Source organism: Coloeus monedula (assembly GCF_965178545.1).
Source record: "Coloeus monedula genome assembly, chromosome: 7".
In the NCBI taxonomy this organism is placed as follows: Eukaryota; Metazoa; Chordata; class Aves; order Passeriformes; family Corvidae; genus Coloeus; species Coloeus monedula.
Window position 1 is genome coordinate 19,130,951 of NC_138787.1, and position 26,062 is coordinate 19,157,012.

A 26,062-nucleotide genomic window follows, 5' to 3' on the forward strand; every position below is an offset into this window, starting at 1 on the left:
TGTGTCTATGCGCTGACCCCTGCGGGCGGGCGGGCGGGCTCGGCGCTGTCAGGGGAGCGCGGCGGCAGGGCCGCCTCCCGGGGCGGCGGGTCCCGGGCCGGCGCGGGCCGCGGGCTCCCGGCGGGTCCCGCTCATTGTTCCCCGCACCAGCCCTGGCAAACAGGAAGCCGCCCCGGCATGGGGCGCCCCCCCCGCCCCCGGCGGGTGACTGGCAGCCCGGGCGGCCCGTGCGAGCGGCGGCGGCGGCGCGGCGCAGCCAATGAGGGTGCGCGCGCGCGCGGGCGTGGGCGGGAGTTCCGGGCTGGCAGGCGGGCGGGCGGGCGGCGGTGTCGGCCGGGCCCCCTCTCCCGCGGCAAGCCCCACCTTTCGGCTTTCCCGCACCGTCAATCAAAATAGGAAAAAAAACCCGGAGTAGGCTCGGGCCGCCGCCGCCGCTTCAGCCCGCCGTGAGCACAATAAGCATGTCCCCGGCGGCAGCCGCCTAGCCCCAGCCAGCAGGGCCTGTGTGCGAGCCAGCCAGCCAGCCTGCCTGCCTCCCGCCCAGCCAGCCAGCCAGCCGGCCGCTCGCACTCACACCATGACCGGTACGTACGCACCGACCGAGCCGCCCCGGGGGCTCCCCGCTCCTGCTCCGGCCCTGCGCGTCCCCGCTCCGGCCCCGGAGCGTCCGTGTGCGAGCGAGGCGAGAGCGGCACTGAGAGCAGCAGCAGGAGGAGCAGGGGGAGGAGGGAGAAGAGGGGCAGGGGCAGCAGCACGGGGAGGAGGAGGAGGAGGAGGAGGAGGGCTCCGTGCGGGAGGGCGGGGGGAGCGCTGGGGTTAGGGGGGGGGAGAGGGAGGGAGGAAGGGAGGGAGGGAGAGGGAGGGAGGGGGGTGATCGCTCCCGTCAGTGACTCTCCCCTCCCCCTCCCCGCTGTGCCCGCAGCTCCCGAGAAGCCCGTGAAACAAGAGGAAATGGCTGCCTTAGACGTGGACAGCAGCAGCCACAGCGAGTATCTCCAGCACGGCAACGGCGCCGCCTCGGCCTCCGCCGGGGCGGCCGCCCCCCAGGTGAGCGCAGGCCCGGCCGGGCCCCTTCCCCCCCCCCCCCCGGGTGACACGTTGTGAGCGGGTGCGGAGCCGGTGCCGCCGCCGCCGCTTCCTGTGTGCGCGTCTGCGAGGAGCCCGGTCGCTGTCCCGCACTAACCGCCACCCCCCTTCTCTCCCTGAACCCGCCCATTGTGGGTAGGACGCGCAGCCGTCACCGCTCGCTCTGCTGGCGGCCACCTGCAGCAAGATCGGCCCGCCGTCGCCGGAGGAGGATGAGGCCGCCGCCGCCGCCGCTGCCTCTCACTCTGCCGGAGCGGTGAGTGCCCGCCCCGCCGCTCTCGCACGGCCTGCCGGGGGGAGAGACAGCACAGCCAGCCCGCCCGCCCGGGGGGAGGGACGGGACACACGGCACTGCCCGCCCGGGGGGAGGGACGATAGCAGGGCCGACCTGCCAGGAGAGGGGTCCCCGGGCTCCCCTGCCTCTCCAGGAGGAGCCGGGCTCCCGGGAGGAGGAGGGAGCCAAGCTCCCCCCTCCCCCGCCATTGGGAGCGGCGCCTTCATTTACTTTCAAAAACGGGGGGAGGCGGGAAGCCTCCCTCCCCCGACCCTGGCACCGGAACGGCTCGCTCGGCACCCGGCGAGGCTGGGAGGCATCTCACCTCCACCTGAGCGCGCCCCCGGTACCCTCGCCAGGCTGTCAGCCTGGAACCGCGCAGCCAGCCAGGAACACAAAATGAAGGCTGGCTGTGGGGAAGGATGTAGTGAAGTAAAATGGCTGTTTAGAAGCGAGCGCGGTGGTGGAAAGCTGCTTCCTGTATCGACGCTGTTTTTCTAGGGAGAGTTATCATGCGGTTCCTCGTAGCATTTTCTGTCCTTATCTCTCATGCGCCGTCGCCTCTGAAAGGAGCCTTGATGACCTTGGGACCTTGTGTGATGAGATGGATCTTGCAGACTAGAAACATATTCTTGCTGAAGCTAGTTTAACAATTCCCATAACAAAAGCCTAATGAAAACTCATGCTCCTTAATTGGTCTAGCTAAATCTCTTGTTGACATATGCTCATAAAATTCAAAGAGATTATGCATTTCTAAATAAATGATACCTAAGAATATTGGTATATTAAAAGAGAGTTCCAAAATATCTTCTAAAATGACATGATGTAATTTTTTGGCCTTAGCCCTTGGAAAATTACACGTATTACCTCTAATTTTTTTTTTTTTTTTTTTACAAAAACATCTTTAAAACTAGCAAAAAAAACCCCAAACCTTTTTCTTCTTTTAAAGCAAATCTTGTTTTTTAAACTTGCTGTACACAGCAACACCCTTGTGTGGTTTTAGGATTCTGTGAATAGGAAGAAAAACTGCAAAACGTATTGGTGGATGAAGTGGCTGTGGCAAGCTTTCAACAAATGTCAGCGTGTAGTGATAGAAGTTTCTAAATGCATGCTAAACTTCAAAATACTTTTCATCTGTACGTTTCAGCTTACTTTACATGAAGGGAAGCTAAAGCAAAATAGCTGTCTGAGGTCATACAGCAGGTTGTAGACTAATGACAGAGCTTGAAAATGTATTAAGATTCCGACCCCTTTCAAGCATCCTTTCTGCTAAACCTATTTATTTGCTCAAGCAGTATGTTTTTAAAAATATTTCTAGATGTTGTAAAGTGCCCAATACCTCTAAGATTTGTTTCATAATACCGGATGCATACAGTGCTGAAAAATTTATTTATGAAAAATCAATGATGTTTAAATGATTGCTTGCTTTCCTATATCCACCTCTAAGGTTGTTCTCATTGTACAGCTGGAATTTTGCATCTTGGGGGTGGATTGATTGATTGGATGAGCAGTAGGTCTGACAGGATACTAGAATGTTGGTGCAGGACAAATGGTTCCCAGCAGTTCAAAATGGACAAAGCAGTTTTGCTGTGGTGCTTCTTTACTCCTGTTAAATTAATATGTTGTTGTATTTATGTATAAGAGGCTTTTCAGGAGAAAGCAAATGCAATTCAAGAGAAGCCAAAATCTTAGTTAAAACTAAATGACTATAAGCTCACTCACTACTTTCCATACATGCAGATAGGCCCTTCCTACATATCTTCTGTGAGTTAGGTTATAGCATTCTGGTAATTTTTACACTCCTACAACATAACTCTTGAATGATTCAGAATATTTTGGGTGGAAACTAAATATAAATTGAAGGAGATACCTAACAGTAGCTGAACTAGACACTGGAGTTAATTAAGATGACCTTAATAAAGAGAAGGGAGGGACTAAAGGCCCTGAAATACATTCCTTGTGAAAAACAGAAGAACAAAAGAGATTTGGTGCAATAAAGATTCTTTTTTTTTTCTGGTCCCTTGTGTTTATCTTATTGGAGGGTGGAAGAAGGGGGAAGAAGCTAAAAAGGCTTAAATTGTAGGTACCTCATAAGTCATATGGAAAATGAAGTCTATATGCATAGACTTAATAATTGTCTTCCTGCAGTTTGTGATGCTCCTTCCTTTCCCAGGAGTATAGATCAATCAGTTTGATACCTGTGCATGGGTGATGGTGCCTAATGTAGCAGTGGGAAAGCAGCTCTTTCCTGCTGTATTTATACCTGGACTACAGTTCTGCCAGCTGAACATCTGATAGAACTCTCAATCCATACAAATGGATAGTAGAAGTCAAACTAGATATTTCCTCTTAGAACCGGTTGAAGAACCTGCATGTAAAGGGGTAGCGATGCTGTTGTTTCAGGGTTGTTTTGTTACTGTTTTACTGACATTTGCTTGGTAGAAACTGGCAGGGCTGGAGCCAGCATGCTGGGCTAGCATACTGCTGTCCTGGCTGAAATGGTATACTGCAGCTGCTCCCCAAGAGACCAGCAGTGTGATTTAAAAGCAACAGCAAAACTCCCACAGGAATGCAGGGAATATTGCGTGTCTGAGATTTGGGGAGGAGCTGGAGCAAATGTAACTGTGTTTGTAATGATCTAGTTGGTCCTGCTTTGAGCCCAGGGGTTGGACCAGGTGACCTTCAGAGGTCCTTTCTAGCTGAAATTATGATTCTGTATCGGTATCTGAGTCCAGGCCTGCTGTTTGAATGGACGTTGCTGTTAGGCCACTGAAAGAATTAGTGAGGAAGTAAAAAGACTAATGAAAATGGCAGCTGCTTGTAATAAAAAGCAAATGAAGAAGGCAATTGGCAGAACTAAACTCAACCCTCTTCTCCTTTCCACCCTGTCAATGACCTGGCAGGGTGTCTCTAGACCACAGGTTTTCAGCTTGGCCCAGGATTCTGGTTAGAACTGTATTTACTTTTGGATGAGAGCACTAGCAGGCATTACTGCTGATCTTGTCTTTGTGCATTGATGAAGATTGCAGTCTTTCAGCTTTGACGCCATGATTTACGCTGCCTAATGATCAGCCAACACCAGTGTGTTGCCTGATGGTGTTTGATATTAATGTAGATGGTCTTGAGCTTGTGGCTTGCTTACCTGAGAACCTTTTCCTTGGTTGCCATACTGCTGCATCCATGGTTGGTTCAAACACTTGCTATGGGAACTTTGCCTTGAATATTGCTGCCTGCTGGTTTGTGTGAGAGTCTTGCTGGGATGCTATGTGCTACTGCCTGACCTAGAATGGCAGCTCATGTTTTGGCCCCTCAGGATGTCTTTCTCTCTCTTGGGAGTTTAAAATCTGAGAAATTTTAGTTTGGGTCTTGCTTTTTCACTGTTCATCTTTGACTAATAATTCTGCCTCAAACTTTCATATTTAGGATTCTTTTTCATTTAGTTATAAATACTCTAGTTTCATTCCAGTTTAAACATCTGCAAAGATTTTAACTTTAGGTGGAAACAAAGGTGAAAAAATTTTAACGTTAGGAGAAGCAAAGCAGAAGGTGGTAAAGATGTGCATAAGGGAGGAAACGAAAGAGCAAACAGATTTAGGTCAGAGCCTTGCTGGTCAGCTGTATGGTTGTAGCATGATCAGATGATTGTTTAAGAAGCTACAAAGCTGAGATGATAACCAGTTGTTTATGTTCTCTTACTTCATTGTAATGCAAAGCTAAAGGCTGTCTTGGAACTCTGATGCTCCCAAGGGCCATTCTTATGGTTGTACTGGGTGGGACTGGATAGGTTAGGATACAGTGCAAGACTGATGGGGGGTTGCGTGGGCGGTCTGGAAGGCGGGTGAACTGGGAAGAGTGGCAGGCTGGCTGAGAAAGCTGTTGGCTCTGGCAGCCACCAGAGAATGGGAGCTGCCAGAGATGACTGCCCCAGTTGAGGTGTGTAGTTGCATCTTGTGTGATGTGGGCTGCACTGATTCGCTAGTCAAAAAAATTAAAAAAAAGGAGAAAAAGGCTGGGAGGAATGATTTATTTGATTTATTTGTGTTGTTGCTTACCAACAAGATGTGGAAAACATTTGGACAGGTTAATAGTTAGCATATGTGGGGAAGATGAGTATCATTTCTCTGCTGTAGGCAAAGCATTTCTTTGTATCTTTTACAAGTAAAGGCTGGAGTGTTTTAAGACTACTTTGGCATATCTTTAGAATTGAGTATCAGTGCTTCACAGAACTTAATGAAAGTCTAGAATTCTAGTAGGTTTATGCCTCAAAAGATTAACCATCTGAGATGCACCTAGTTTAAACTCAGTTTATGAGGAAATAGGAATAGGAAGAGTGCTCACAGGATGGAGAAAGAGGAAGACATTTCAAATTTCATGTTTTCCACTAGGCAAAAGTATGCATGAATGCCACGTGTCAGAGTTATCCATACTGCTTGGTATTCTGGCCTGTGTGATCATTTTGTGGAAGCTCAAAATTGATCTGACATCCATTTCCACTTTTGTGGGTGATAAGGTAGCTTCCTGATGCTGTGTTTCTGGATGTGCACAGATGCACCAGAATGTGTTCTGCCACTGTAGAAAAGTCTGCCTGGAATTGTCTTGCTTCTCTCTGTTCTATACTTTTGCAAAACAAAGAAGTTTCAATAGAATGTGATGTCTAAGAGTGTATTTGCCCTGCTGCTGTCCAGAAGCTCACCTTTTAAAATGTTCTTTGGTTTTTGTATTCCAGTTATGTCTTTCTAGTACTGGATCAGAACCAAGTGTAGAAGTTCTTTTAGAAGAAGGTGCTTTAGGGATGTTCTTTAAAAATTTTGTTTTATTTCTCTTTATAGTTTTGGGAAAATTAAGGAAATGTATAGTTTAAAACATATCCATATTTAAAAATAGGACAGACGAATATTAAACACTAGTAAGAAGTCTTAGATTTCATAGAAAGTTGAGGCTGGTAAGGATGTCTGGAGAAGTCTGGTCTACCCCTCCTTGCTCAAAGTGGTCAGCAAGAGCATGTTGTTCAAGGCTGTGTCCAGTGGGTTTGAATACCTCCAAGGATAGAGACTCCACTATCCCTCTGGGCAGCATGTTCCAGTGTTTGATGACCCACATGGTACGAAAAAAAAAGGCTTTTTCTTACATTATGGGGGACAGAGTCAAAAGCCTAACTAACGTAGTGATAAATATATGCCTTGCATAACCCCATCTACCAAGCTAGTCTTCTCACCGTAGAGCATTGTGAGGTTAGTTATTTCAGCATTATTTCCCCTTCCTAAGTCTAGGCTGACTACTTCTGAACACTAGCTTTTTTCCCCTCAAGGTTATTTGAAGGTTAAATGTTTCCAAACATTTGATTTGGGCAAAAGTATTTCTCTAAATTGAGTGGCTTCATTGGCAGAGGGCTCAAATATGCAACAGAATTAATCTGCCTTAAGAAACAGCTTTGTGTCAGCTGAACCACGGTGACTGATTTTGAACATGTTTTTAACCTATGGCAAATACAAGATAGAATGTATTAGCTCATACTTTAATGAACGAGTTGAAGCAAGTGCATTTTATCTTGTATTTGTAACGACCTAAGAATGCACAGATAGTTTACTGTAGCTTGGTAAACACATGGTGTTATTAAACCCATGCATTAGAACCCTAACTCTTTCATACAACAACAATTTGGATGGGGCAGTGTCCAGTCTTCTTAGGTGTGTGATTTTTAAATGTTTAGGAGCTCGTGACTCATTATCTGTCCACCTCTGCTTGTTTGGCTGATGCTTTTGCTCCAGGACTAAATGAGGCAAAAGTAACTTTCTGAAAAGTGCAGTAAAAAGCAGTCCACCAGCACAGATAAATGTTTGGTAGACTTCAGTAATAAAATACTGATGGCTAATGACATGTGTCCATTTGACATGTTGAGATGCAGGTGTCTACAACAGATACCATTTCTTACAGGGGTGTTTGTCCTCTTCCCTATTTTACTTTGGTGAAGCTTATTTTAAGTTTTATAACTCAAGTCCTATCATTCAGTATGGTTTAGATCACTTCTGAAAGATATTTTATCTCCTGTCTTTCTCTTATCTCCTCCCACATTTGACTTAATGTTGCTTTAGTTTTCTCTAAACATATTGAACAAGACAATTACTAGATTTTTATTTATCATGGCTTGTGATTGTTCGGGGATGGGACTTTTGTCTCAGAGACATCTCTTTATTTTACCCACTGGAAATTATACAAGGCCTGTTAAAGAATCAAAAGACAGGCTGAACAGTGGCTGTTTCTTCTTCTCTTTGTTGGTGCTTGACCTTTCTTCAGGTGGACATGTAATTTGATTTTAATTCGTCCTATGCGTTGTGTTAGCTCCTCTCTTTGCTCTGTTCCCATCTCTTTTTCTTGTTTCCTCATGCTGCTTCCAGTGAATTCCCTGTTGCTTCCTGTTCTCTCCTCCTTGGCTGAGTAGTGCTGAACTTTCCTTAGATCCTTGTCCCTTCCTCTTGAAACAGAGCCTTTGGATTGAAACAGTCCAGCCTTCTCTTAAAGGAACAGCTTCCAAATAACTGCTGCTTGAGTATCAGTTGATAAGGAAACTGTTACTTTATCTCTACCCTATAAGTAATTTTCAGGGATGGCTGAGACAGCAAACAAATTGGTGTATTTTGAATGTAAAGCTCAGTAAGCGAATGGGCTGCAGATGTTGCTGCTCATGTGTCAGTGGCAGAAATTTTGAGTTACTACAAAAGTGCTTAACTGCCTGTGGATGTAGAGAAAGGTTATTATTCTTCAGTTAGTAGGAAGAGAAGTCCAAGAAATGTCTTGTCTCAACAGACTTTGAGAAAGAGCATAACAGTCAATCTTGTTATGAGAGGCCAATGACCATTTGAGTCTAGAGATCATCCTCAAATACTCTTTACCATACGGGTTTTTTTCATGCTTTAATGCTAGTAATTTTGATAGAGATAGCTTCTTGAAAGCCTCATCCTCTTTTTGCCCCTCCCTCCACATGATTCAGCCGGTGGTGTCTGATACAGCCAGCTGTAAGAGCAATATGAATAACAGGCATTTTATGTTGTATGTGTAGTATAGCTTCATATCCTTGTGCATGGCTGCCCTGAACTTCTCCATGGACTGACAAGTGCATCTACTAGAAGAGTGGCTCTATTGTGCTAAAGTCATTACAGAGCAGAATTGGAGGGAAGATTTCACTAGATCATGAAAACGTGAGATGTGTGCCTAACATGAAAATGCCAATATGGAAATCAACATATGTTTTGGGAGAAGAATAAAGTAGGTCATTTCCATATCACGAAGGAGACAGACTCCCTTTGAAGTATTTCTGTGGAGGATATTACATAGACATGTTACTGCATACTGGATCAGTCCAGTTTTAGCCTAAGCTTTCAACATTTGCTTGTACATAGTTTTCAATTAGTGAGAAATTATATCAGACTTGTAATGTTTTACATTACTTTTCCTTTCTCTTTTGTTCTAACAGCTACTATCAGCACATTATAGTATACATTTATTTTATAATGACACACTTTAAGCATATAACAACCATATTTTTGCTTTAGGTATTTTCTGACCGATGTTTACCGATGAATTCTATGGGTGTTTTGATATTTTATGAAACCTTCAGTTAATAGGTATTTATATGCATGTGAATTGAATAGTTATGAACTTTCTTAGCAGTGTTTCAGCAGCTGGTATCTATGTGTAAACAAGACTAAACACAAGTGTATAAAGCTAATGTGGTAGCAGAGGAAAATGGAATTTTTAGCCTTCTTTTAGGTAAGATATGTGATATGGAATATTATATGTTTTTTCTTCTAGTGTCATATGTTACAAGCTTGAAAGACTAAAAAATTTAAACATGTTTTTAAAATGAGAGGTTGATCAGTACAAGAGGAAAAGAAAATAATAAAAGAGAATTATTATTCTCCTTTTTCTGTGTCTTTTCCTTGAAGCATTAAGGCCATAAAATTAGTTTTGTTCTGGTGATGCTAAATCTATTTACTGATATATTACCTGAAAAATTAAGAATCACACTTAAGAACCACAGAATATTTTGAGATGGAAGGATCAGAGTCCAACTGTTAATAAGAGTCAATGGCCCATATCTTTGAGGGCTGAAGAAGGCTAGCATTCTTTTGTTTTTTGCACAGTAATTATTTTTACAGTTCTTGAGAAGAATTTAGAACCATGCTATGCATTTCCTTATTGAAAATGAAGCTTGATAAGCACAGTAAAACTTTGCTGTAATAAGTACACAGACTTAAATATCTTTCTTATACATGTAAACATTGTAGTGTCATGGGCTATAGGAATAGGATAAGAATGTGAAAGAGAAGTCCCATCTAATGCTGTGGACTAAATTCACTTGGGTGCATACCTGCAGGATTCTTTCAGACTGGCTAGGTCTCAGTGCTGTCTTAGGAAAGAATTAGATGTGTGCTGTATTTTGTGTGTCCTGGTTTTGTTCTAAAGGAAGTCAGAATGCAGCATCAGAAAGAAGTTGCGGTATGTTCTGGTAACTTCCCTACCAGGAGTGATCACAGGATCTCTGTGGAAGCACAAACCAGAACTTTTCTTTCTATGTCCTCTGAACTCTGCCAGAGAGACTAGATTTGTTTCACAGAGCTGAACTGATTGGAAGACAAGTTAGTTACTTATTGCTAATATTAAGGTAATCCATTGGTTTACTGTAGAATGGTAAAACAGATAAGGAGAAACTTTACTTCCTATTTTTTAGATTAATGGTTATTTACAATACCAAGGTGGTTGACTATGCAAATCTGTGCCAAGTATTGCAGGATGTTAAATCTAGCTCTTAATACTCTATTCTGAAAAAGCTTGCTTTGGTAAAGAAAGGTAAGTGCAATTTACCTTTTCTTTACTGAAAAACAAACAAATGCATAATAGTTTCTTTAAGCATCTGGGGGTCTGCTCTGAAACGTGGGCCTTTTCTGTTGTTCTAACTTAATGAAGATTTTTTTTTCCCTCCTAGCTGATGCATATGACTAATCCAAACATGATTTCAGTGTAAAAGTTCTTAGTCTAGAAGTCTTCTTCCCTAGCGAAACACTTAACTCCTACAAGCTTATAAATACTAGAGCTTTGTGTTTTGTATAACAAGCTGAGGCTGTCCTATCTTTCCAACTGTGTGACATCACCTCTTAACATTCCCTGTACTAAGAGTCACAACATGCTCACCTGTATCAAATATAACAGAGAGTTGAAAAGCAGTGGAGCTCCAGGAGATACAGGCAACGCTGGCTTCACTGTGATTCCTTCACTTCTGTGCAATAGGCTGGGTAAAGAGTGTTTCTGAGTCCCAGGGTAAGTTGGTGATGAGAGTTCCAGCAGCCCCTGCCAGCTCCCTCCTTCCCACAGCTAGGGGTTTGGATCACCCAGCAGCCCTGCCACCAGAGTAACCCTGTTGCTGGTCACCTGACATAGCCATGACATTAGAGCTGCATTTGACATGTTCACAAGCAACGTGCAGCTCATGACCCACAGGCTGGCTACCCTGACTTAGGAATTAGATCACTTTTAAAGTCTGTATTTCATAGTTTTGATCCAATTGCTGGTGGTCATATGAGCTGTACTGCATGTTTTCCAGTAGTGTATCAATATCTAGTGTTTAATTGCATGACTGGTCTAACACATAGTCTGTATGACATTTGTTTTAATTTTGTGTTTTCTTTTTTCTTTTTATTCAGACAGGGGATTTGGCTTCTGTGCAATTAGCTGGAGCTCCAAACAGATGGGAGGTCTTGTCTGCAGCTCCTACCACTATAAAGGATGAAGCTGGTAACATAGTACAGATTCCAGGTGCTGCCACAGTAACTTCAAGTGCGCAGTATGTCCTTCCTATCCAGAGTTTGCAAAATCAACAAATCTTTTCTGTTGCACCAGGATCAGATTCATCGAATGGTACAGTGTCTAATGTACAATACCAAGTAATACCCCAGATCCAGACAGCGGATGGTCAGCAGGTTCAACTTGGCTTTGCAGCCTCTTCTGATAATAGCAGTATAAATCAAGAAACTGGTCAAATTCAGATCATTCCTGGCTCTAATCAAACCATCATTGCCTCTGGAACATCTTCAGCTAATATTCAGAATATCTTATCTGGTCAGTCTGGTCAAGTCCAGGTTCAGGGAGTTGCAATTGGTGGTTCATCTTACCCTGGCCAAGCACAAGTAGTTGCTAATGTCCCTCTTGGACTGCCGGGAAATATTACTTTTGTACCCATCAATAGTGTTGATCTAGATTCTCTGGGACTTGGCAGTGGTTCTCAAACCATGACAGCAGGCATTAATGCAGATGGGCACTTGATAAATACTGGACAGGCCATGGATAGTTCAGATACTTCTGAAAGGACTGGTGAGCAAGTTTCTCCTGAAATCACAGAAACTGCCACTGATAATGACTTATTTGTGCCAACGTCATCTTCATCACAATTGCCCGTTACCATAGACAGTTCAAGTATATTGGAACAAAATGCAAATGACTTGACCACAACTAGTGGTCAAGTTCATGGTTCTGATCTTCAGGGAAATTACATCCAGACGTCAGTCTCTGATGACACACAGGCTCAGAATATTCAGGTCTCCACAGCACAGCCAATTGTACAACACATACAGCTACAAGAGTCGCAGCAGCCAACCAGTCAAGCCCAGATTGTACAAGGTATTGCGCAACAGACAATCCATGGTGTTCAAGCAAGTCAAAGTATATCTCAACAGGCTCTTCAAAATCTTCAACTGCAGCTGAATCCTGGAACTTTCCTAATTCAGGCACAAACAGTGACGCCTTCTGGGCAGATAACCTGGCAGACATTTCAAGTGCAAGGAGTTCAGAACTTGCAGAACTTGCAAATTCAGAATGCACCTGGTCAACAAATAACTCTGACCCCTGTGCAGACTCTCACTCTCGGTCAAGTTGCAGCAGGTGGTGCGTTGACATCAACTCCAGTTAGTCTAAGCACTGCTCAATTGCCAAATCTACAGACAGTTACAGTAAACTCTATAGATTCTGCTGGTATTCAGCTGCATCAAGGAGAAAATGCTGGCAGTCCTGCAGGTATTTACTTTACTCTTTTTGCAGAAAATTGTTTTTTATTACTGCATGTTGTTGGTTTAAATGGTGATAATGAGAACATCATCTTGCTATTGAAGCCGACAAAACACACTGGGTTAAACACAGTGATGATAGATTTTATTTGAAACTGCTGTTCCATTAGAAACTGTAATGGTAGAACATAGTCCTACCTCACTCCTTTTAGGATAAGCTCATGTAACTCCCAAGTGGTTGTATTTGTTAACAGCACTTCAGTGTTTGTGCTTATAAGTCTTACCATGGAGAAGATCTGTATACTAAATTGAAAAGGGGGAAATCTGGCTATCAGGTGCCACTCTTGTAAGGCATCAGTATCATCAACATACCCATTCTTCCTAGTCCTGTATAGGTGAAGTTTCTATGGAAAATCCAAATACTTCTATTTATGCAGGTTTTTTTTCCCCTGAAAATTTTCAGAGCCCCTGAGGTGCTCTATCCCCCTGCTCTTTTGTTAAATTAATTTCCTACTGGCTTACTATCAGTATTACTATGATGTAGGAAACTCATGTAAGTGGCAGTGAAACAAGCATGTAAATATCAAAATGGAGGCTGTGCTTAAGAATGTGTGAATTTTCAGTGCTGCTTACTTGCATTATGTTTTAAAGTAGAATCATTAATCTCAGTGTTTTATCTCGGTGGAGAAGAAATATTATCGTCTTAAAATGGGTGTTTCTTATGTGAGAAAAAGCAAACATGCCTGTTTATTTTTTGTAAATTTGATACAGTGCATTCCAAATTTCAGGGCATAACTACCTAAAAAAAAGAATAAGAGATGATTGTGGTTCAGGAGATTTTGATATACCAGGAGCCATTTAAACACATTACTGGGTTGTGCCCAGGCTAATCATGAGGGGCGGAGTGAGCAGTAGAGGTTATTTGGGAGGGAACTGTTGCACAAAGTAGCTTGGGAATCACTGTTTCACTGTCATCATGAGATCCAGCCCTCTGGTTCATCAAGATACTGAAGCATAAATATTTAAATAAAACATACATGGTTTGTATTATATGTTTGTATTGTCTATTTAAGCTTGTGAGATGAATGCAATGTTAAGTGAAACATGCCTAGAAGACCTGCTGAGTTTTGTTTCAAATGGCTAGTGATTATAATACCTATATAGTTACTTCTGTATTCTATGTCAAGAAGCCTGCTTTCCCATTTGGAATCTAAAATTTGAATTGAAAATAATACGCTGGGATGTTTCTTAGTTCATTTTGTTTTGGAATTGACTTCTGTATTGTGCACTTACCACCAAGTAAAGTTATTGAGCTCTAGATAAGCCTGCTCTTCATTGGCTTGTAGGCAACAGCACCAAACAGATGTGCACTGCTCACAGCATTTGCTTTGCTGGCTGATCTTGGTTCTTAAATCTTTATGCTTACAGTGACCACAGAAAATCTTGGTTTATCTCCATCACACCTTGTTACCTATGAGAGCATAGACATCAGTAACCAAAACCATGTATTCTGCATGTTAATGCAGCTAAACTCAGATGTCAGAATCTAAGTCTTGGAAGAAGGACCCTTTACTAATTATTATTAGCCCTTTGGCTGATAAAAGGAGGATTATTTCTGAGATTTATATTTGGTGTAGGATCATGTAGCTAATGTTATTGCTTGTGGAGTAATGTAGCAGAAACTTGGGAAGAAAGAAAGGAAAAGGAGAAAGGAAGAAAAAAAAAACCAGCTAGGCACATGAGAAAGAAGTTGAGTCTGGTCTGTGCTGTGTATCATTTTGTCTGTTGATCATTCTCAAGAATGTTTCAATGGTGGTTTATAATAAGATACAAGGGAGTTCCATCAAGCATTCTTTAACTGTATTCTCCTATAAGGAATTCCACACGGGGAGGCAAGAGACTTAACCAGGATATATGAAATGTGATTAAATAGGCAGAAGTACTAGATGAGTAGCAGAAACTATTGCCTGAAGTGCATAGCTATAAACACCTGGTTGTATTAAAGATAAGATGGAGATTTACAGTGACATTTTTCCTACTTGTCTAGGAATAATAAATGGATTGGAAGGTATTAAAACTGCCATTCCTTAAATTTGGGGAGAATGTAATTGGTCCCTCCTTTATTAGAAGGAATTAGAAGAAATTCACTTTCCCACAGTAATGATTAGTGTGACACTGCTTCTAACAGAATCAGACTGAATTCTCTTGATTGACTTTCAGTGTCTTTTCCATCTTTCTTGGTGGTGTTTCTCCCCTTCTTATTTATAACCCCTTGCAATATGGTATGGCACCCTTTCTTCAGGTTGGAGAATAAATATGCAATTAGAAGCAGATTGTGAAATCATAGCCTTTTTTTCAGTCAAAAGTATATTGTTCTTTTGCAAATAAGGAAAAACTGTTTAATTTTAAACTGAAACAGGAAGGTAAGTGGAAGAGATAGCAGAATGAGAGAAGTTAAAGGGTGTGAAGCTACTTGATTCTAAGATAAGAAGGGTTTCCCTGTATTTTCTCCCCCAAGCTGGATAATGCACTCCTTTCATACCAAGTAGAGTCAGGCTGTATTTTCTGTTTTCATTTAAGAAAATTTGTCTACCTGAAGCAAAAATAAAAAGAACATATTCCTAGTCTTGAGTCAGAGATGGCTGGTAATTATCTGAAGTCCTAATAATGTACTTTGTTCTGTTAGCACTGTAGCTGTGAAAACAGTTAGGTTTTAGATTTTTGTTGTTACAGCCCATTGTGTGAGAGGTGTTCTTCCAAGGCTCACTCCCCAGGTGGGCAGCAGAGGACATCTTTACTGTGCTTGTGAGTGTGTGAGAAGAAGAAAATGTCTTTACCTAGATCCTACATTTTATTCACATAATGGAAAGCCATTGAAACACTAATACAAAGCTAATAGCTTTGTCCAGTAAGTATACAGTTTTCTTTGAAAAATGTCCAGTAAGTATGTTTCTACCAAAATGTCTATTTTACCAGGCATACATATGCATAGACCTGCATTGCAATGAGTTTGTTCTGAAACGTCTTGGCCAAGCTTGTTTTGTCTTAGGATGTTTATTAGAGCTTGTATTCTTCGTTGTGCTTAGTGTTGTGGTGACCAAGGGGAGGGTATTGGTCAGTCACAACTGAAACTCTTCAGCATTGCTTTTCAAGCAAAAAGCTGTATCAAATAGTATCTCTATATGAAGAACTGGCAGAGAGATACCTTTCTCACTTGTGTTTTGGCTTCAGTCTTCTGGTCTTGAGAGGAAATTAAACCTGAGAAAGCTCTCTAGTAGTGTACTTCTTTTGTTGGCAGTTTGTAATAAAATACTGCATTGTGTGTAACAAAAAGAGCCACTACATGCTCTGTTCACATTACTCTTTAGTGATTTGCCTGATCAAGAAAGGTGGAGTTTTTTATTAGCATGTTTATATAGCTTTCTTCTTCAAGCATTTCATATAAAGTAGTGCTTATTTTGGAAAATTGTCAGGAACTGAAATGTACCAACTTGGCTTTCATGTTTCTGAAACTTTAAGTTTTGTCAGCTTGGAAGAATTTTTAAGTTACTGGATTTTCCCTCTGCCCCCAAGCCATTGTCCAGCTGAAGGAAATTTAATGGTGTTAATCAAAATCTAATTGTAATAGTGTCTCAGCTAATTTATTAATGTACTGAACCAGTTTGGGATTTGTTATTTCCTGGGGAAAAAAAAGGCAATTTTACTAGGTCTTATATAGGTTGCATAACTTGTTATAGGATGCTGGATAATTTTTTTTTATATACTTCTTTTGACCATTACAGTAGCATCTGAAGACACTAGCAAATCACCCAAAAGAAAGTAGCATTGGCTTGAGAATTGTCTTTGCTGCTTATCAACCCAGACACACTCAGCTGAAAGATTCATTTATTTGAATAGAAAAAAAAAAAACCCTACAAACAGTTTTCCAGGTTGGTCTACAGCTGGAATCAAGTCAAAGGGATTCCTTTCAAGAGTTGACTGAAGTGTCACTCCCGAACTGAGGTCTTCATTTCTTCATCTTTCTTCCCAGCTCCTCTTCTGCAAGAGTGTTAACAGCTACTTAAGGACTCATCTGCCTGCTGCCATTGACCTTAGAGTCAGGCCAGTTACTAACTTAACGCCAGTTGATAGTGAGTGGGAGTGGTTGGCTGTTTGTGCTGGCAACTTCATTCCATTCCTGTCGGAATCTGACATCTTTGTCATGCTGGAGTAATTTAGCTACTCTAAATTTGGCCAAAAAATTGGCTGACAATTTTCAAGGTAAATAGTTGCCCAAGTGACAGTTTATCATTCATCTGCTGGTACCTTGTAAGGCTTTGGTCTAATACCTGTTTCCTAAAACAGTGTAAATGCTGAAATGAACAAAATTAAAAGTTAAGTATTCACAGTTTTACTTGCTGGGATGGTTGTTTCAATGTTTCAGTGCTTCTGATAAAGTAGTGCAGAATGCTACTTAAAGCATGGCTTTCTTCTGGCATCTAGACATTTTTAAAAGTTTTGGCTGGTTTTCAGTGTTGCACAACTTAGTTTTTTTCTTTAAGTTTCAGTTTTCAACCTCATTAATTTTAGTTTCAATTATGCAGTTTTTCCATCTAAGGCATTCTTTATACCAAGACTTTGAGACAAGGCTGTGGTATCATTATGAAATAGAATCTGATTTAAAAAATAAGGAAGTCTTATGAAAAGCATGAAGTAAACTGAAGCAATGATGTTAAGTAAATATTTTCATCTGACAACATCTGTCTACGGCTATCCAATTTTCATTTGAGGCATTTAGTTTGCATGTTATAAAATTAAAACAGTAGAAAACAATTCTCCCCACTGTTTTTTTAATATGAAAATTAAATTGGAAACTGATGAATTTAAGTTAGTGCAGGAATTAGAGCTATTTATGTACCAATCTTGTGTAAATAGTTTGCTGTCAGCATGCTTAAATTACATTCCTTATTTTAGCATCATTTTCAAAGGAAATTAATAAATTGTGGAAGAATTAGATGATCGTGCTTGTACGTGTTTCACAGTCATGCTTATAACAGCACATAGTAAATTATCTCACTTAAAATTTGCGGAACTTCAGTTAGTCTGGTTAATTTTTTAGTGCAATATCTACTGTTTCGGAATAGAATTACATTTTTTCTTCAAATTCTTGAAAATACTGAATTGTCACATTCTTTCTTTGCATTAGTACTTCATGTGCTTTTTTGCTCTTTGCTCCAAAACAGCTCATTAATGATTTTTCTTACAGGTGGTGGTGGTGAGGTGAAAGTTTGTTGCATGTGTGTTGTGTATGCTGAGTGTCTGGGGATGCAGCTTAGATTCTCAGAGTTCAGGAGGTGAGCCTGAGTTACCTTAGTCTCAGATATCCTCAGGATGTTCACAAAAGAATGCATTACCCAGTTTCAGGTACGCATTCCTTTTTCATTTTTCAAATACCCTTTTTACAAGCTACTCCTGACACAAAACAAAAACTCTCATACACCTCTGGGGATGTATGGCAAGTATCCATGGTGTGAAAGAGGGAAGGAGTTTTATTTCCAGTACTGCTCTAACTTAAAAAGAAGTCTGGAAACTTGTCTTCTGTCTTTTTGCAGTCTCAGCACTTTACGGCCATTGTTTCAGGCTCTGTGCAGTTTTCTTGCCTTTTGAACCTCCTGGCAGGATCATATACTTTGTATCTGATCTGTGAGATCAAAACCAAACTTGTCAGTGCATCTGGCTCATAGAAAGTATCTGAAGTTTCTACCAAGGACAACGACAGCCTTTTTATAATGCCAGGAATACTCACCAGGACCTTAGTTGTGATTGCCCTCTTGAAGATCAGGCTGGGTTGTAGGTGGGTTGTCTTTTACTGCTTGTAAAAGGCACAGTTTTTTTTCAAAAGGTAGTAATTTTCAAGAGCAAAAGGAGATAAAAATACACATTGTCAATGATGTTGTCATAATTTATCATACAGAAATGATAGTTCTCAATCTGCATCTAAAATTCATGCCAGTATTTAATTCATGTATTCCAAGTATGTTTTGTACTTCATTTAATCGAAATGTTCTTCTGTACCCTAGTAAGACACTTGCTGTGCAGAACTCTCAAGTATATTACACCGACAACGGTGGCATCGTTGATTTAAATAAGAAAATTAGTTTTTAATCTAATTGTTCACATAATCGCATTTTGAGTGCACTAATTCTGTCCCTACTTCTTTGAGTCTTTGTTTACTCTTTTTCAGTATTATCACAGTACTAGCTTTTTTCTAACCCACTGGAGCATTCACATGGTCAAAGGCTCGCAGCATTAAAACTGCGGAGGGCTCTTCAGCCTTCTCTTAAAAAGTGTCAAATGAAAACTATCCTAATCTGTTGATTTATTAAGTGTTTGCTTTGGTAGCAGTTTTTATATCTTCCTGACTTACTGTCAGTGGGAAGCTTTTCATTGTCATGTAGTAGCAGGGCAATTATTTGGCTTTTACCTAAATACAGGACAGAAACCCTTACGGAACAGTTCTGTCTTCCCTAATTACTGCTGACAGTTGTTGTTTGACCCTAGTAGCAGTCTGATATTCTTCTATGTAGAAATACTTAGCCCTGCTGGTCAGAGAATTCTCTGTGTCCTCTTGCTTTCCTTACATATTTCTGGAGTTTCTGGCTTCTTCAGTGTTAAGCATGAGCAACTCTTCTTCCCCCTATTTAGTTAAACCCTCTTAGATTTTCAACTGTGAGAAGAACAGAAAAAGTAAGTGCAGGCTGCAGCAGGCATTACTGTCTATAGGAATCCAAAATCTTGAATCTGTAGACAGCACATCTCAAGGGAGTACAGTTACTGTAGGGCAAGTAACTGTTCCTTGATGCATAATGTGCTCCTTGTGGTAGCACTGGCTAAAGTACTTTCATGATTCAAATATTTAAATATTTGCTTTAGAATAATGAATAGGATCACTTGGAGATACAGTATGTGGTATTTCTTGCGAGGAAAAGGTCTGTTGCTGTGTTTTTAATCATTCTGCTGGTACTGCTTGAGTACTGTAAGGTCCTGCTTTTAGACTTGTACACAAGAGCTGTTTTTCCTCAGAAACTTAAAATCTGATTTAGAACTATTGAATCTAGATGACAGTCTTCCTTCTGAGTTCATCAGTATTTCAAGACGACATTTTGAAGTGTACCTTATGTTACCTTGTAATTTATTGTGTAATAAAAATGCATAAATTCACACTTAAGATTTGGGGGCAAGTCAGAGTAAAAACCATTAATTCTGTTGAGTTTCCTGTCTGAAAGACTTGCACAGCTGGTCAACTGGTAGAGGGAGTTTTATTTCGATAGTTAAGTTTAGATGGACACGAACAAGAACAGCGTCTTAAGAAATTTAAATGTCTTTATTAAAGCTTCCTCACATCTAGAGGTTAAGGCAAGATGAGTCAAGATTCCAAGGGAATGTGGGTTGAACTGCAGAGAAAACAGAAAACAAAATTAACTGGACAAGATGGAAAGGAAGTGGGAATTAATACCTGTTTCCTTGGGAAAGGTAGGAAGGGAAGCATCTATTTGGAAAAATAAACTATTGGAAACAATTAAAATGGCAGACAGATTGTGATTCTGTGAGGAAATAGGTGTGAAGGTATATGCCCGGCTGCTGCAAATCTGTTTCCAGTTCAAAGACCATATTTCTGCATCTCAGATCAGGAGTTTGTAAAGCTTGGCTGAGTTAAAAGGCAGGGTGGCTTTCAGCATCTAGGAAAAGCAGCTAAACTAGAAGCTCACAGTTTGCAGAGTGTTACAAAGTAATACTGAGTGTGTCTTTGTGACATTCTGCAAAGGCAGATACATTAAAAAAAATCTGCATGCTCTTCCTTTCTCTGTTTATCCCTGTTTCTGTGGCTCTTATGCAAACTAATAACTTTTTTGACAGATAAAGAAAATAATGTGTTCCTAAGTCCTGGTTGAAACAGACCAAGACATAATGTGAAGCTTAATTGAGGCATTCGTGTGATACCTGATGAAGTTGGTAAATGGCCTGGGTATAGCAGTGGACAACAGTATTTCTCTCCACACTAGATCATAGTTCACATGTACTCAAGAATAGTTTAAACTGCATTTACATCTGCATTGTTTAATCCTGTAAATTTAGTTACTCTTCTCTGAAGCACTTTAAACAGATCTCTTAGTTATTGGTTTTATTTGCCAAATACACTCAATCTTATTCCATATTGTAGCCAGCTCTGGGCTTTCTATGACTATGAAATACTACTTTTGGAACACAATTGTACACCAAGATCCCAATTTCCATCTTGGAAAAGCCAAACCTAAACCAAATCTAGCACACTAGACAGGAAGCAGAACTTTAACACAATATATATTTTTCAGAATCTGTTTGCAGTTTGAAACAGTATCTTTGTCTAAAATTCACCTTTATACTTAACCTAGAACTAAGTCTTGTACTTTAAAGGAAGGGCATATAGAAATCTGAAAGCATGGAAATAAAAGAGTAGTGGAGAAAATGTAACCTTCATTTAGCCTGTGTTTAATTGGTAGAGGACAAAAGTTGTCTCTGATTTGCTAGTGTTTGCATCAGCTTGTCATGACTTTAGGGATTATATAAATTCTTTTAGGCCCCTTTTTTTGCTGGATATGTGTAAAGTCTCTCAGTTGAGGCTGAGTTAGAGCAGAGCACATCTAGAAGAACACCAGAAGAGAAACATAGTCTCTGGTATCAACATGAATTTTCATATTCTCAAATTCCATTGCATTGGAGAAGACTTAATCTGCAGCTGTTCTCCATGGTGTGCCCTTTCAACATCTTCATGAGTGGCACTTCTCCTCCCTCCAAAAAATACTGGTGGAATTTTAGCCTTATCTCTTGCCATAATGTGAAACCTACTTGGAGAGCAACAGGTTGGTTCTAAGGACCTCATTTAAGGCAATCACATTCACTGTGGGTTTTGATGCAATCCACTCTCTGCTATACTGCATCCTGGAGAGGCTAGATAAACACTTTATCTGTTGATATTTCTTTTAATTGTGTTTTGTTTAAAGTACAGCCTACATAAATAAGTATTACGAAGTCCTGTCTGTAAATTTCCAGTTTATGTGGTACTTTTCTGTATGCCTGGAGTAGAAGATAGTCCTTCTGATGAATAACTAAAGCAATACCTGCACTTTCTGCCTTACCAAGATAACCAGGAAACACAGCACAAAATTAAAAACACCATACTACTTTGTGTTCATTTCAGTTTTGCATTTTTAAAAATAATGCTATAAACTATTGTATATCTATGTCAATTGTTGTCTTCTCCAGTATCCTCAACTGTTAGGAATGTTTTGTCTGTCCCTCTTTTTTTTTTTTTTTTTTGTCCAAATAGGTTTCTCAGTTATGCCTCTATCATTATAAAACTATTATAAATCTCTGTGCTGCTGGTGGTGATTGGGAGAAACTGGAAATAGCAAGATACTAATGAAAAAGTGGAAGGAACTTATGACAAAAGTTTGTAAAGTGGAACAACCGTTGCATAGAAGGTAGAAAGTCATGGATACTGGCAGGTAGTAATAGACTTTTTGGGCATGCTTCTACTCTTAGGTGTATCTCTGTTATTAGAGTGTGACTTTTGGTGGTCAGTATAATATGAGAAGTCATATGTTCCATGGAATGTTTGACTTCAGTAGTGGAGTTGGGTCTTGGCAGCACAGATCCATACACTAATTTGTTCCATTCACCTTTGCTAGGACAAACGTCTTTTGAAGTATATAGATGGAGTCTTAACTGGATTCAGCTACTGAGTTTGTAGGCACACTATATACCAGTGTCCAGTGTTAGTGAGATCATACAGAAATGATCTTCTTAAAACACTGTGTTACGTTGTTAACAATCCTTTAATCCTTATTTTAAATAAAACTAGAATTTATACACTGTACATTTGTGCTACATTTGATTGGTAAAAGAATTTTGAGTATCGTGTGTAACATATGCAGTCCTAAAGAACTGCTTGGAGACTTGCATTGGCCTGTGCTGGCAGCCTTGCTGCCTTGCTATATTTAAATTCCTTTTACGTACCCTTTTGTGCAAGAGTGAATCAAGCTTTTGCTTTTTTCTTAAGTTGCTCTAAGTGAATGTATTAGTATACTTATTTGAAAGATAATTCTATAAACTTTATGTTTTATAGTGGTTTAATGCTTGCTTGTAAAAAATTAATTTTATATATAACATACAGATAATAAATTAGAATAATAATTATTTTTTAGGTGAGTCTCAGAAAATGGCTTAATTTGGTAGGAAAGGTAGTTTGGTGGCTTATGCAGAAGACCAGGAATTGCCACAGGTTTTCTAGGACTTTACATGAAAGATATTTATTATGGTGCTGTCTGAAATTGTGAACTTGTTAGGGTAACAGTGAAGCTGAGTGTGCTGGTGACTTTGGGCAAGCTTACCACGGTAGCACTACGCGTGTAAAAAATCTCCAGAAGTGAGTGTGCTTGCTCTTGGATTCCCACAGCTCAGAGCGTCATAGTCACACAAACTTAATTTCTACCATTGGCTTTTGCAGCCAAACCAGATAAGCATTCTAGACTTCCCTGGTTTTGACCTGGAATTCTCTTCCCAATGCAGTGGTGTCCTAGAGAATTACTTAAACTGTAGTTACATCAGTGATGTAGGGTACAGGACAGTCCTGCATATGGTTATATGTGTTCAAAAGAAAGGCAAGCTGTGGTGTTGGGGATGACTGGGCTGAGACTTTATTAGCATCAAGCAAATTTTTGTGTAGCAATATCCTTTGTCTCTAAACAGAAGAATGCTGGAGATGATTTTGAAGGTAGACCAGGTAACTGTTACTCTTTACATATTTTTTCTTTGGTTTCTTTCCTGATCTCTACTGGGACAGGATGCTGTTTATCATATGACCCAGCACCATTTTTCTGATGTTCTATCATGCAATCTGTGAAGCTTTGTCTTTATTATAAAGATGATGGCTGATGCACTGACTCCCAGAAAGAGCTTAGAGTGGGCACAATGCTCAATGCTCAATTAAGGTTTCAGTGTTTAAGGATAAAAGTCTATGTGATAATTGACTTTGTTTTGCCGAAAAAGCAATCACTTGAATATATCCAGAAAGACACACAGATGTTAGTTCGAAGCTTCAACAAAATAAAATAAATAAATAGCACTCCCCCCCCCAATTATTGTTGTTTGCTTATTAGTTTGTGCTAGTGGGTAATCATTTTCACAGAAAAAATGCAAAGTAAACTATGCTGAACCAAAGAAGGCACTGGGGTTCACCTTTCTAAAATGATAGAAAATGATAGTACAAACTGTCTTGTCTTTTTTTTTTTCTTTTTTTTTTTCTTTTTTTTTTCTTTTTTTTTCTTTTTTTTTTTTGCAATCCAGACTTTAAACCCATTGGGAATACAGAATAGTGTTTGAGGAGGAAATGTTCCTATTAAAATGTAAATTTGTTAAAACAGTTGTTGTTGTGATGCTGTAATTAATTCTTTGATTACATTGAATAAATGCTCTGTATGGAGAGGGTACACATACTTACAAATGTCCATCCTATAAGGAGTAAGTAGGAGGCCTTTTTGCATTCAGGAAACTGCTAAGACCTATTTTGACTGCTGGTATATCAAAATGTTGAAGTGGCTCATGTGTTGCTTATCGCTGTCTAATGCTGAATAACACTCTTCCCTAAATGTTTTCTTTTCTGTGTAATGTGCAAAAGACATAAATTTCAGGTGAAAAGGGGAAAATTGAACAAAAACATTAATTTAATTGTTTTCCTTAGGTATCTCGGTCTTTCTCAGGTGAAAACCTTCTATTAGATTGATTTCTCACATTACTTTATATATCTCTGTGCATACTGAAAACTTCTGAAGACCATTGAGGAAAGCTGTTTTTACTGCATGTGACACTAATTCAGAAATGCTGTGGGAACAGAATGGCTACTCAGGATCATTTGAAACATATGTTTACATTTTCTTCAACCTCTGTCCAACCTTTTTCCTCAGTTTTTCCCAAGTTTCAAGCAAACAATATTCTCCTGGTGACTGCATTCCTCACCAAGAACAGTTCAAACTTAAACTATAATATTTTGTTATAGCTTATCTTCAACTTTGAAATGTATAGTAAGATAAACTTTTAAAATACATTACAGGTTACAAGGGCACAGAAGCAATGTCAGTATGCGGTTAAGGATGTTGACTTGTGACTGACAAAGTGCTCTTAAGAGTAAAAAGATTTGATCATTTTGGTTTCCTTCTGTCTATTGAATGGGCTACTTACGGATCTGTGTTTGTTCTTTTTCTCAGATATTAGGATTAAAGAAGAGGATCCTGATCCAGAAGAGTGGCAGCTCAGTGGTGATTCTACGCTGAATACTAATGATCTAACACATTTGAGAGTACAGGTTGTAGATGATGAAGGGGACCAACCACATCAGGAGGGAAAAAGACTGCGACGAGTAGCGTGTACATGTCCCAACTGCAAAGAAGGTGGTGGAAGGTATGTAAAATTCAGTGTCATATCATGCATATAATGATGAAAAACAAATAATGAGCGAGAAAAAAAGGAGCTTCTGTTGCCTGCAGTGAGAGGAAAGTAGAAGTTTATGCAGAAGAGTTTATGCAATAAAGGACTACCACTTTCATTTTTGGATTTGCAGGTGAAAAAGCAGATTATTCCATCCTTTCTGAGTTACTCCATTGCTGGAGTTAGATGTCACCTAGTACAAGTGAGGAGGATAAAACATTGCCCTTAAAAATATGAAAATTAAATAGTTTGGAATATGAAGTGAGGGGGATAAAACATTGCTTTTAAAAATATGAAAATGAGATAGTTTGGAATATGCACATCTGTGATTGGCTTCCTATCATATGTCAAGAACTTGATTAAATCCTGTGTTCCTGCGTTTCCTCAGTGATTGAGCATTTTTTCCATAATTTAATTGTTTAGAGTGTTACAAAAATACAGTTTTCCTAGTTTTCTTATTCACTGGTTTCCTAGGAAAAACAAGGTTTGTATAATAACTCTAAATAACAAGTTTTGAACTGTTTTCAGTCAAAGTTGGTGAGATTTGACTAACAAAGAGGTACTAAGTTCCAATTCATTAAACTTCAGTCTTGCATTGGAACCTATGCTTCATTATTGTGCATCTCATTAAAATATTACTCATCTTTTTATAATAAAGATTTTATTCTACTTCAAAACACTTAATTTTAAATGTCTTGATTATGGATATAGAAGGGGAAGGGGGGATAATAAGCTGCCTTTTACAAATGAAAATATTTAGTTGTGTTTGTGCTTGATAGAATTGTGCAGGGGCTGCTTTCCAATGCACTAAAATTTGTCCATTTGATAATACTTTCTTCACTAAAATGGAAATCTTTATTTATTTGGGAACTATAGTGTAAATTTGTAAAATGTCTGTAAAGAACCTGTCAGTCTCCAGTGGTACTAAGAGTTCTAATAGCACTGGCCGAGTTACATCTCTTGTCAAGTCTCTTGTCAGTTCTTGCTGTATATTCTAGATACCTTCCTTGCAAGCACGGGGAGGTAGTATCTTAGGCAGCCATGCCAAGTAAGTATTAAATGTTTAAGACAAAAAGACTCTGATACATTTACACCACCAGCAAAGCTAGTGATAATATTTGCGGGTTATACATCATCATCATCATCT

The 26,062-nt window shown here is 40.1% G+C and overlaps 1 protein-coding gene across 6 annotated transcripts in view; it reads left to right on the plus strand.

Moving 5' to 3' along the window:
- The first annotated feature begins 283 nt into the window (after positions 1–283).
- The window catches only part of SP3 (Sp3 transcription factor), a 73,259-nt gene continuing 47,480 nt past the window's right edge, over positions 284–26,062 (plus strand). For 4 of the 6 annotated variants that reach the window (XM_082284725.1, XM_082284727.1, XM_082284726.1 and 1 more), the window contains exons 1-5: positions 285–584; positions 923–1,047; positions 1,226–1,342; positions 11,059–12,424; positions 24,696–24,888. In XM_082284725.1, coding sequence (XP_082140851.1) covers positions 578–584; positions 923–1,047; positions 1,226–1,342; positions 11,059–12,424; positions 24,696–24,888 — 1,808 coding nt within the window. In that variant the 5' untranslated portion in view covers positions 285–577. Of the gene's footprint in view, positions 585–922; positions 1,048–1,225; positions 1,343–11,058; positions 12,425–24,695; positions 24,889–26,062 lie in introns of all 6 variants that reach the window. The other 2 variants (XM_082284729.1, XM_082284724.1) reach the window with 2 other exon arrangements.